This window comes from Lepisma saccharinum, chromosome 1, assembly GCF_977018435.1.
Source record: "Lepisma saccharinum chromosome 1, izLepSacc3.1, whole genome shotgun sequence".
NCBI classification, from domain to species: Eukaryota; Metazoa; Arthropoda; class Insecta; order Zygentoma; family Lepismatidae; genus Lepisma; species Lepisma saccharinum.
Genome location: NC_139229.1, coordinates 173,692,111 through 173,705,645, shown reverse-complemented (window position 1 = coordinate 173,705,645; position 13,535 = coordinate 173,692,111). Strand labels below are relative to the sequence as shown.

Here is a 13,535-nt window from a genome sequence, read left to right as displayed (position 1 = left end):
GCCTCATCCACTCAAAGATTGGGCAGACACATGTCACCATTATTATTATTATTGTTGGTTTATTTTACATTTTGTTCATTTTCCAATTTGCAGCCATTTGCCTGATGTTCCAACCTTACGACTTGTTTTTAATGTATTGGTGTAGTTTTTCTTTCTAAGAGGAATTCATTGTATTTTCATACTTCACATTATGCACAATATTCCTTAAATGCTATCTGGAGCATAGGATTACAATGAACTTTATGTTCTCTTTCACAAATCTTGATATCCAGCTGTATCATCAAAGGTATCTTGTGTTCCAAGGACAACTTTTTACCAAGCCTAATACCTTAAAGTAACACAGAAACATATAATTTGCCTACCCCTGCACATGAAACGCATTTTACCTCTGATGAAGCAATGTGATTGCAAGCTGTGAAGAAGTTAGCCCTGTCTCCTATAAGAAAAATCGGCCACTGCATGCTACTGCATAAAGGCTCTTGAGTTTGATTTCTGGTCAGTGCACATTTCAGTCATTCAGATCTTACTTCCTGAACAATTCAATTTTCAACAAAAGAGAGATAGTGTGACTAAAATCCATGTAATTTACAGGGTAGTAAGATGAGATAGTCTATTTTATAGTAAAAGTTCATCTAAGAAAAGCCTTTCAAAGAATGATTTCAGAGTTGATGGAATATGATGGTATTATTCACCCTGGGAGCAGATAGTTGGCTAAAAGTTATATTTTATGATAAAATGTCAATTATGAAAGGATAGTAACATTATGTTTTTTGAGATTATTGTTAAATATTACTATTTTGTATAACCATGATTTGTATTAGCAATAAGCAGGAAAATTAACTTAATTCCTTAGGTCTCTCGGTCGTTAACTATGATTTATGTCTTTGGCCAGACATGTTCAGTTTTCAACTCGCAAAATTACTTCTGAAAGGCCTGTGTTTGTGTTCTATCTGACATGTTCGGTTTTCAACTCACAAAATTACTTCTGAAAGGCCGGGGTTTGTGTTCGATCTGTCTCTATCGTCATACATCCTTACCATTGCAATATACCTAGAGAGTCAGAATATTGAAGCAACATGGAACAGTTGTTGGCTGATATCAGTGGACATAGTTACAGTACTGAGGAATGACTAAGTGACATGTGTGTGGGTGTACAATAGGGATAATATGTACTAACTAATATAATCTAGTTGTATAGGGACTTCTCAGACAAACTGTAGATAATCCTGATTAGCCTTTGTGTATATTTTTCAAAAACATATTTATGAAGTATTAACAAGATATACGTAGTATCATTGCAAGAAATGTACTTCATGGCCTTAAATTTAAAAGTGCCACTTTTGAATTGACTCTCCTACAATGAATTTACTTTGGCTGTAAAAAAGTATCCTTATTCTTACTTCAGGACCAGTCACCAGAGAAGAATATTGAAAAGTAACAATAAAAACATTTATTTAATGTAAACAGACATTTTATACAAACATATATACAAAACAAATATATTTACAATATACTGAATACAATTTTGCAACCTGTCCTATCAGCACGACTAATGGCACAAAGAATATGCACCTTTACCCTTACAGAAATAAACAAACCTTCGGCCTATGTAACAAATGGTTCAGTTTTTTTTCATGGGCATATTACCATTTAATTCAAAGTTTCTCAATGTTTGGTGATTTCCTTTATCTACTATTATCGTTCTTATTGCCAACATTACTACTAATGAAAATGAAAAGATTTATAAATTTACTCTTTCCACCAATGCACAAGTTCAAGTACTGTACTGACCCTCTCAATACTGTCATATTTTCACCTTTGCTAAATTAATTTGTGTAATTGGTTTGTGGTGCTATCACTCCATGTTACTTTTCAATACTTATGTAAGCTTCAGTACGTGACAATGAATTTTATTTTCTTGTATAAAAAAAATCTCACTTGACTATTTGTGATGACTTTCTAGATTTTTGTTGTTAGGTTTTAATAAAACTGAACCTAACGGGTATTTTCCAGGAAGGTGATTGGGATTTCATACAACCTGCCCTCACCTCACCTATTGTGTAATTTCTTAGCTAATAACAATAGTATTAACAAACATTATTTCTTAGTAATTGTTCAACTTTGCAATGTTGCTAATTTACAAGAATGAAATGTTTATTACAATGTAAGCTGTACTTCAGTTTTCCCATATCAAAGCTGAATATAATGTGGAAAATGATTGAAATAAGATGTAATTATAATATATATAATACCAGCAGTAAAACAAAAAAAAATAATTCCAAGATAGGAACACAGTGTTGAATAAATAATACTGCTCTCTGTATATACAAAATGAAATTAACGAAACTACTGGTAAAGAACTGAGAGTTATTTTTTAAAAAATAATATTCCATCAAAGAATCGTAGTCATATTAGATTAGAACAATCTTCCTTTTAATTTTATCATCTCTATTTCTTGATAGAAGCTGTGATATAATGAGTTGATTTTTAAGAAATCTAAGAATTCAAATAGTGTATCTTTAGGCCTACCTTTGTAACTTTTAGGAGTTGAATTGTTCCAACTTTTCCTGATTTCTTTCAGTGACTTACAAATCAAGCTTGGCACCTGTTTAAACAGTATGTCGGATTTCAAAGGATTCAAATGCCAGTCAATCATCTCATATTCAACTACCAGACTTTGAACAGGCCAGATGCAGTGGTGGACTCTTTAATCAATTATGTTCAAAACTCTATTATAACCTACGAAAAAAAAATCAGGCCAAGTTGTGTTTATTTGACATGCCTTCGACAAAAGACTAATAACCTGAAAAAATAAGTGTGGGTAGTAGTTGACTTTGAAATGTGTGCAAATTAAAAAGCTTGATTTTTTTACCTCCACTTAGACACTTCAACACCTTGTGCAAGCCTTTTTCTACATCCCACCTTTTCTTTAAGATGCTGTTCTGCTGAATAACAAAATAAAGGTGTGGGGACTTAAATTATCACAAAGGCGTTACACATATTGTTCCAGAAATACAAAGATGGCCTTGACTTCAAACACTGCAATCTACAGTCTTAGGCCAGCCCAATCTTTATAACACAATTAGAGTGAACTTATGGACGACTAATTTCTGATGGAAGCAAATATGCTGTAGGCATGTGTGTTTCGATTAAATGTTGCATACATTACTGTTTTTTGTTGAGTAAAATTTCTTTCCCAAAAATGAGAAATAATGAAAATCTACCTTAACTAAAGCATTCTAGTTATCCAATGGTTCATGGACAAGAATTAATACTTATCCTTCTACTTTAGATACCAATATAATATCATGGCACTGACAATGCAAAACCTGCGAGCTAACTACATGGAACAATAAATTTCTTTTTACATTTAGAGTTTATCAGTAAGTTCCACATACAACCAATGCAAGATGTAACCATTAACTAGATGCCAATGTCCACAATTCTTATTCCTTGACATTTTTCACATTAGATCAAATTTACCCTTTCAAAAGAGACAAAACTTCACAAATTTGTTTAGCATGTCTCTGATCAATTCGATTTCTTCTCAGGGGAGGGTTACTTAACATTGTGCCCACTATATTTGGACTTCTGCAATATAACGGGCTTTCCAAACCACTCTCGCCATATTGCAAGGGACTATACTCCCTGGAATTGACTAGCGCCTTACCATTACTACACTTCATCACTCGCTTCCTATCGGACATTCTTTGTCAGAAGAATCCAGGGTTCGTATGTTCTATAATGCACCGCTTGCAATATTTCTTGACAGCACGATATCCTTCTATGGTTACCTGGCAGTCTTGGATGTTCAGCTGCTGAAGGCCGCGGCAATAATATGCGATGCACTGAATTCCCTGATCCGTCACCATATCGCAACTTTTCACACTGAGTTTCTTGAGGTTGGGGCAACTTTCGGCGAGCACTTTCAGTCCATGGTCTGTTACGTCGCATTTACCTATGTCCAATGCGCGGAGTCTGGGGCAACTTCTTGCCAAAACCGAAAGACTGTCGTCACTCACAGCTTCACAACCACGGGCGTTAAGGTACCGAAGCTTGTAACAATGTCGTGCGATCTGCTTTAGGCCTGCGTCTGACACTTGATCACACTTTGCCACTGATAGGTACCTCAGATTTGGTCCCAGTTTGGCTAACTCGTACATTCCAAAGTCCGTTACTTGAACACAGTCCGACACGCTCAGTTCTCGCAACATGACGCAGTAGCTTGGAACACACTTCACACCAGCATCTGAAAAAGAAATAAAGAAATTACTCCTGTAACACAATTTCGTTGTGATAATACCAATACATCAGACAAATATATATATGTAATGTATGTATATATGAAAGCATGGTGGAGACAGGGCCGGCGGAAGGGGAGGTCGAACCGTACCACAGCCCAGAGCGGCAAATTTTCAGGGCGGCAAAATTTGAAGAGAAGAAACAAATAAGCCTATTGAAAAGTTGAAAGTTATAATATTATATTATATAACTTGGAAGTTAATATATGCCAACCCACCGTTTTGAAGAAACATATCAGTAGTCTCACTTTACAACCACGGAGTGCCACAAGGTGGGAAACCATATTCAATACCTTAACTCAGAGGTCGATGATGCGCTACTTCAAATAAGTGCCGACAATAAAAATGTCCACATGGTCGCACATGAGGCTCAGTGTATTGCAAACGAGTTGTGTGGCTTTACATTTCTTTGCTCACTAGTTATCTGGTATCAGAGGCGAAGATATAGTACAAGCAATGCAAGCACTGCTTGCATTATTGGAATATCATTTAATGTACTTAATGTTTTAGCCTTATTTCGTTTCCATCGCATTCGATTTCGCGAAAAATTACGGCCGCAAACTCCCTCAGCAGCTCTGTAGCAAGCACCAGCCTCAATGCTTGCGGCTGCTCTGCGGGAAAATAACGCACCCGAAGGAGTCACATGGCGAAGCGTGAAATTCGAGTGGAACCCGTCCACAACGCTTATACCAAAAGCTCTGCTTGCTGAGCTTGCGTTATTCCCGAAAATAGCCGAGCTCAACCGAAAGCAGAAGGATATATTGCCACCAAAAACTACGAGTAAAGAATATTTGTCTTCATGAACACGTAAACAAGATCGCAAATATAAAAATAATTCTTAGTCATAAAATAACTAAAATAAGTTATTATCATTGTTCTAAATTCCATATATATTGTAGAGATATGGAGACCATTAAACCGAGAAAACCTCGTCATGTTAACATTCACCCTTGTTCATTTCCTGAACTTGTCCGACCAGCGAGCGATCTCAAGAATGCGCTAACTTGTAACTTCCGTAAAACAAGGAACTGGAAAGGCAAACGCGTGGATCTAAGCAGGATCTACCGCGTTTGAAAGGTTTAACAACCTTTCGACGCCTAGAATGATAAAAGCAAGCTCCTACCCGGAGCTCGCTCTCTTTTGATTCTGACACTCATCGACGCTACATGGATAACTAGTCCGATTACTCTACAACACGTTACACTGCTAACTACGACGATGGAAGACGGGGTTACCGCTGCCTAGCATGCTACAAGGCGCAAGGGATCGCTTGGCTTGGTGAACTGAGGGTCGCTGGATAGAACCTTGGAACTGTCACGATTCGGTCTGCGAGAAGCATCAGGACAAGACATCACACACATCTACCAGGTATGAACAAGCGTGAATAACCTTACACCAACTTTCCATATCTCTACCCTCCTAACGGAGCAGGTTCAGCCATCAAATATTATTAAGCTCTACCTAAATGTTTAAATGAAACTTCCCTGTGACCTCTCAGAGCCCAGGAAAACGGGCTTACAACATGGTGGAGGTGCTTCAGGCCCTTTTTGCAATTAAGTACCCTCCTGTACGAATTGCTTTACATTAAATTATTCTCTCCCCCCCTCCCTCCCACTTTGGGAGCATTTTTAAAGTAAATTTTTAGTAATTCCAACTCATACTCCCACAGTACGCTTAAGATGCGTCAGACCCAGTGACAATTATGTGTATTACCCTATGGACAACAACCCCTCTTTTTCTTTTAGGCCGAGCCCCCCCTTTTTCAACGAAATCTAGTTCTTCTGCATAACATGTATTCAAGCATCATTCACACAGGAATGAGAACACTTGCTTATACTTATTTGACCAGCGATATATTCATGACATAAATAACTGTATGCCCATACTTTCATTTGTTCTTTGGTCAGCACGACGAACCTTCGTTTATGAATACGTCACAGATAGCGTTGCACGAACACCTAGATTCCTCCCTCGACCAAATCATAGAGTTAGCAACTGCAATCACGGCAAATCCAATAAATTCACGACCTTTATCCCCAATTCCCTCCCCTCCACTAACACGGTTAAGGTCTGCTAATAGAAATTACCCTCAATTTGTCCTTGGACTAGCAACACCCGACAAAAACCAACCCCAACCCTTAGCAAGTACCCCAGCTCCCGTTTCAACTTCCTCTAACACTGTTAATAGTTCTGGTAACGTAGCTGTACAAATTTCCACCACTAACATGGCCACCCCAATCCCAACTGCGTTGTACCCGGCACCATTTAGCGGAAATGACCCTAAGCACATTGACTCATTTTTCCTTAAGTTCCAAAATGTAGCACACGCCGCAGGATGGTCGGAAGCTAAGCGTAAAGAGATGTTACCTTTATTTTTGACGGACACCGCTTTAACTTATTTTCATGACATACAGAAACGACCCAATTTTGTAGACTTGACATATACCCATATCAAAGACGAGCTAAGTACGCTATTTAAGGGATCATATTTGTCAGCAGATCCTGTACAGATAATTCTCCAGAGAAAACAAGTGGTAACCGAGCCCATTCACACCTACGTTATTGCTAAAAAGGCATTAGTCCAGCAATACTTCCCGAACGCCACTGAAGAACAAACTCTCTCTTACATCATCACGGGACTGCGAGCCAAATACATTGGCTGTTTAACCAACAAGCATTTTGCTAGAACAGAAGAATTAATTGCCCACCTACAGAATTTCGAACGCCAGCAGTCATTAATTAATTCACGTATGTTGGAAGAGAAATTGGAAATTGATCAGGCCATCGCTCAGGCGAGCTTGCCCCAGACATTCATCCCGACACCACTTCACAGCTGTTCGCATGCACAGGTCTATTCCCCCCTCCCCAGTAATTCTCACAACCCGACTCAGCACTTTGTACCATACAACCAGTGTTCATCTCCTTCTCTCCCACCATTGACACATCAAGTCCAAAGTCTACAGTCCAATCCGGCTCTCGTAAATAGTTCCCACACAGTGTATCAAGGAATGTATCATATACCGAGTTCTGATATTGCCCGCTCCGCGGCGCCACCATCCGTAGCCAGAGTAGAACACGCTCAAAATGCCGCCTCTGGTGATGAAATAAACAAACTCTCGTCACAACTGTCGAGCATGTCTCTCTTTTCGAACGAACAGATGAACGCTAGTTCTCTTTTCAATCTTTGCTCAAATGTACTGGAATTTGCGAAGACAGCTAATCAAAACGCACATAACAGAGGTTTCAACAAGGGGAATAATAAGTCCTCTTCCTACAGAAATAATAATAATTCTAGAGCTAATCACAGAGGTAACTTTCGATCGAACTCAAGAGGCCAGTTCAGAGATAATAGTAACAAGAGGTTTCAACGTCGAGATCAGGCTAATCGCGACGATGCAAATACCTCAGCCTGCAGGTTTTGCGGTCGTTATAATCACGAGAGCGACAACTGCTTTTACAAGCCACAACGAGACAGTGATTTAAACTAAAATCGTCTTCGACTTGCAGGGACGAAATCGAAGATAATACCAGATTAGATAAAGTTCCTATAATTGAGAGAAATGGCCTATACTTTATTAATAGTAGCATACAAGGAAAACAGGTAGATTTACTTATTGACGTGGGTTCCCAAATCTCAATTTATCCTTCCCATCTTCTCCCTACTGAAAGAAAAACATACAAGGTACAATCCACAATCCAAGGTGTGTCCGGATCGAAACTGAGTGTGTCTGAAATTGTAGTTCTTCCAATCATAATTGGAAAGCGTAAATATTCGCACCCATTTAGAATAGTAGATTCAACTAATGTCCCTCCCCTTTTAGGAAATGACTTTTTACGAACGCAGAGGTGCGAAATGTCGTTAAAAGACAATACAATAACTATTTATCATTTAGGACGTACTCCAAATTATAGTATTTTAAGATCAAAGTACAAGACTCACCAACTGTCCCATGACATATTTACCCAAATTGAAAATGTAAATGTGTATGAGGGAAAAGCTACCCTTTCAAACACAGTTCAGTTAAGTCCACGATCCAAGACTTATATCAATTTGAACATCACCACTACCACACCTAACACCCCTAAGCCTGTACTTTTTACCCCATCTGCTTCCCTTATGGCCCAGCATCCAGTAGTCCTTCCCAATGATACAGTAAACACTCAGTCACCTGTAATTCCCAAAGACAACCCTATAGAAAAGACTAATCTTGACAAGAAAGATGATGATGATGATGATGACTTATTTTTTCATCAAGTATTTCATGCACAAGCAACAGATTTTGATATTAGTTCAGAACAACGTAAAGACCCCTATTTTAGAGACATTATTAATGTTTTAGAAAACAAAGACAAAGCTAGTGACCCTAAACTAGAAAAGCTTTCGTATTCTTATGTACTCAAAAATGGAGTCTTATACAGGACTAATAAAATCAAAACTGGTAATAGGGATAGACTTTGTATTCCTCATGCATTAAGAAATCAAGTTTTCGACCTTATTCATGCACACAAAATGAATGGAAGTCACCAAGGTGCTCAAAAGACATATAATTTAATGCTTATGCGCTACTTTTTCCCTAATATGAAGAAATTTGTGTACGATAAGGTTAGACATTGCATCCCTTGTCAGATTTCAAAGAAACCACAAGGTTCTAAACCGCATACGCTGCAAACATTTCAACCAGCCCAAATTCCTTTCCAACGAATTCATATTGACGTATGTGGTCCTTTAGTCTCTTCAAAAACGCACAAATACAAATATTTCCTATCGGTAGTTGATAGTTGTACAAGGTACGTAATAACAGCTCCTTTGGCTAATCACGATGCACAAAACATAGCAACAGCCCTAGTTGAGAAAGTCTTTTTAGTTCATGGCATCCCGGAAACGATCTATTTAGATCGTTCAACACCCAATTCAAGTTTACTCTTACGAGAGTTAGCTAATATTACAGGCGTACAACTAAAATATGTAGATACTTGTGCCCATTTCACGAATGGATTAGTTGAAAGTTCATTTAGTTACTTGAAGAAAGCTATGAGAGTTTTTGTGTTAGAAAAGAAGGATTCATGGTGTGACTATTTAGCTAGCGCAGCGTTCAGCCACAACGTTACAATCCATTCTGGATCCCTCCAGAGCCCGTATTTTACTTTGTTTGGCTACAACCCAAGGATCTTAGCTGACGCAGTCCTTCCTTCGAACCCCGACAATGTTTCCCAGACGAACGCACAGAGACTTGAACTCCTGACTTCCATACGTAAGACAGCACATGACAACCTGCATAAGCGTTACGAACAGCAGAAAAAGTACGTAGACCGCACTTCTAGGAAAATACAGTACTCACCAGGACAACATGTATGGATTCTAGATGCCACTCCAACTCCAGGTGTGTCAAAAGCTTTTGCGTCCTCTTATAAGTACAAAGGAACTATTCTTCGCAAAGTTAATGAGAATTCCTACGAAGTAACTTTCATCGACGGCAGAAGTAAACAAAAGACTGACACTATTACTATTTCTAGACTCAAAGCCCGCTATGACTAGTGCCATGAAAACAATATATATCATTTTATATTACAATTTATTTTAGATTTCGCGAATTGTAAAACGCGTAAAAACATGGATATTGGGAGTTCGGGCGAGATGGTAAAGGGCGGGGGTTTGTGTTTCCAGGAAGTGAAATGTCTGCACCCCCGTGAAGAGTTTCCCCAGGGAGGGAGGGAAGATTCGACGGACCTTGGTCTGCACCCTGTGTCCAGCTCGGTCCAGCTAAAATTACGTCAAAAGTGTTGACCGCACCAGTGTTTGCAACTGCCAAATTATTTACACAGTAATTCAAGTGAGCTGTTTCGCAAATTTTACAACCACATTCAATAAATTGACTGCTTTTGAATAAAACTTGGGGTGAAAATAAATCTATCTAAAAAGAACTCTCTACTGATATTTACACAGCACAATTAAATCGTATACATTGTACACATTATGAACACAATAACATGTTTTAAGTTTTATTATTATGAGACAATTGGTGCTCCCAGGATTTTTTGTAGTAGTCTCCTCATTTTGTCATCTTTTCCTGCCTTTGACTTTCCTTTTCTTAGGAATACTGGGCCAAAGGGGGGCCAACCCTCCCCCGGCCCCGGCCCCGCCTCTGTATGACACTTTATTACTTAAATATTATGTATATACTCTTTCTGCTGTAATGATTCTGATTCCACCACTTAATTTCTATCTCCATACTGATATATCTTTCCTTCCCATGAGGGATAAAATTAAGGAAATAGGTTGGGATCACTTTCGGTCGTTTCAGAGATTTCCAAAGTGATCTTGCGTGGATGCTTTCCAGTTGTGGAAAGAGGATGGGAGTGTCTTTACGTTTTGAGAACCTTGAGGCCCTAAGATTTGTTGAATTGTTCGATAGCGGGAAATTTCCTATATATGCAAAGGAGTTTGGAATTTATTGTGGTGAGTACATCGTCTATGCATGTGTTTCTTTGGTTTGAAATGAAATTTTTAAAGTTTGTGTTTAACTTTCTATTTTAATGTTTGACTCCGAATGCGATTTTTAGGGTGCCCACAAATCCTAAATTACAATCACGCAGTGTAAATTAAATAAATGAGTTATTTTACCTAAATCCGTTTGGTCACCGTTTGTCCACATTAAAAAAATTATGAACAAATAAAAGTACTAATAAATAAATAAGAAATTACGTACCCCTTTAGTCGTATGCGGAAAGTTCGCATATGTAAGACGTTTACTACCATACGAATAACGTTACCTGGAATTTCGAAAGTAAATGTGACGTTTGAGGATCATATGGTTTATTTTTAGAACCGTCACTTTATTATGATATTTTGACAAATCCAGCGACCGGGCCAATGAGGCTATACACCTTTAATCCCCCTCTTGTCGTGCCATTGTACTACATGTTTTGTTGTACTGAAACATTGCTTGCCTCCTTCGTAAGACCACGCTTCGCTACTGTCTGGTATGATTTTTTACTCCACGTAATGTAATGAGCAAAGGTCTTCAAAACATTAATCTACGATGTGTTGGATGCTGTTAGATTATTTCTTGCAAACATATCAGCGCTTTGAAAAATGCAGGAGTGATAAAACATTTCAAAGTTTCTTAGACGCCACTTGGCAGCCTGGCAGGGCCTCACTCCCTCCACTCGTGGAGGCGTAGGGGGGTGGCGACCTGCGAGTCCCGGTTGATGGGAAAGAATTGGCATCGAATTTAGATATAGATGATCCAAAGATGGGCAACATTGCTCAGGGCCGAAATCGAAAGAAGAAGCAGTTTAAGTATGATGAAACTGTTGAAGATCCACATAAACGGTACAAAGTTGATTTTTATTACCAGGTCCTAGACGATTATTTTAGCTCTAAGAGAAAGATTTGAGCAGCTTAAACATCATAGTGAATTTTCAATTTATTTTATGATATTAGTAAGCATAAAGACATGTCATCTGATCTTTTGTTTAAAAAGTGTAGAAAACTCCCGGAATGTTAACACATGAAGCTACTGAATTATGAACTTAAAGTGTATTCGACTATAATAATACAATTACACCAAAGGAGGCCTTAACCTGATAAAGGGTCATGATGTTGCACCTAATGTGAGTGTAGAACTTCGAATTTATTAACTTTGTCGGTAACCGTGGCAATTGGCGAACAAAGTTTTGGGGGGGGGGAATTAAGCCTAATAAAAATACTATCTTCAGTCAATTATGTCTGAAACACGCTTGTTTCCATTTTATGCAAAATAGCATTATACGAAAAATAATATTACATGCAACGGTAAAGTTTCCTGTGCACATAGCACCATGTCATCAAGGCACATTCTCGATCTCGGCCATTTTGGAGGTGATGTGATCAGCACCACTCTCCGGCTGCCTTTACCTCGGAGGATTGTCACCAGGTACCCATTAATTTGAGGCTGGGTGAACTCCAGAGCCGCTTTATGCGAGGACAACGCAGGAAAGAATTCAGACCTCAGATCACCAATGCGGAGATCTGGGAATATTACATGTAATTCTTTTACAAATCCCATAAAACCTCACACAACTACAACGGTAAACATATGAAGTCAAGCCTTCATTTCTTTCCTAATACTTGTTACATTTAAGATACGTTTAAGAGAGAGAGAGCGAGAGAGTTTTCATAAAATATAATAATAATATAAAATAGTGTCGCATTTTTTTAAGTTTAACTGTGGTCGAGCGAGATATCGTTTTGTCCTTAATAATATCGAAATGGCATAACAAGTCTCATTATATATTTTATAGTTTGATGTTTTACTTAGGAATAGGCCTATATTGATTTTCAATTTCCCGTTGCTGCGTAATGACGGGGAGGGGTTCGAAAGAGAGCGGCATCTGCCGCCACTGCCCAGAGCGGCAAATTGACTAGCGCCGGCCCTGGGTGGAGATATTTTATTTGCTTAAATAGGTTGTTCCATTTTGTTACCATGCAAATGGGAATAGTGCAGGTCTGGATTTGTAAGTATACAAAATTGAATGAGATACGCTTTGGTGCATGTGTGGCATGTTACTTCCTGCATGCAACAAATATATGAATGTCCTTCACAATAAACTCTTTTTATGGAGATCTAACATTTTTATTATTTATAGATAGATATATATGCATGTGTAATATATGCATAATTTATTCCATTCTAAAGAAGAAACGTGCTCATAATAAAAATATGGAGTATTGGGTTATCTCTGCACTTGTTTTTCATGGTGCATCATTTCTGTTTTGTTCTTATAACCGCGACGAACTGAAAACCTTTGCCCTAAGATATGACATGCTTCTTCCAAATGCTTCCTAAGCCAACTAGTTTCAGAAATCGTTTTAAAGTGCTACTGTAAAAGATGTCATTCGTTGACTTGTTGCCCCTCCCCCGAACTGTTCATGCACGTATATAGCATGATCTTCACAGAAAACTCGTCTTTTCTTTTTTCCATCTCAAGTAGACCAATTTATATATGTTAACGATTCAAGTTAGGCTAGATTCTACGAAAGAAAACAGAATCAAAAAAGAAAGCTGGTCGTGGAATCGTCATTGTTGGTCATGTCCTGCTCACCATCCGTATTCTTGGGGAAAACTGTACACTTATTCAATTGGCTGCAACGTCAGATCACGTGACATGCAGAAGCAATTCCCGGTTGCGTGCGTGCGTGCGGGCGGGGCCGGTTGTCTACTAATTACACGATTAATTGACTTGCCGCCACTT

The 13,535-nt window shown here is 38.4% G+C and overlaps 1 protein-coding gene across 2 annotated transcripts in view; it reads right to left on the bottom strand.

The window, feature by feature from the left end:
• Nucleotides 1-1,435: 1,435 nt before the first annotated feature.
• LOC146004182 (uncharacterized) overlaps nt 1,436-13,535 on the bottom strand; it is a 125,444-nt gene continuing 113,344 nt past the window's right edge. For both annotated transcript variants that reach the window (XM_083142852.1, XM_083142859.1), the window contains exon 4: nt 1,436-4,249. In XM_083142852.1, the coding sequence (XP_082998978.1) occupies nt 3,714-4,249 (536 nt within the window). In that variant the 3' untranslated portion in view covers nt 1,436-3,713. The remainder of the gene's footprint in view (nt 4,250-13,535) is intronic.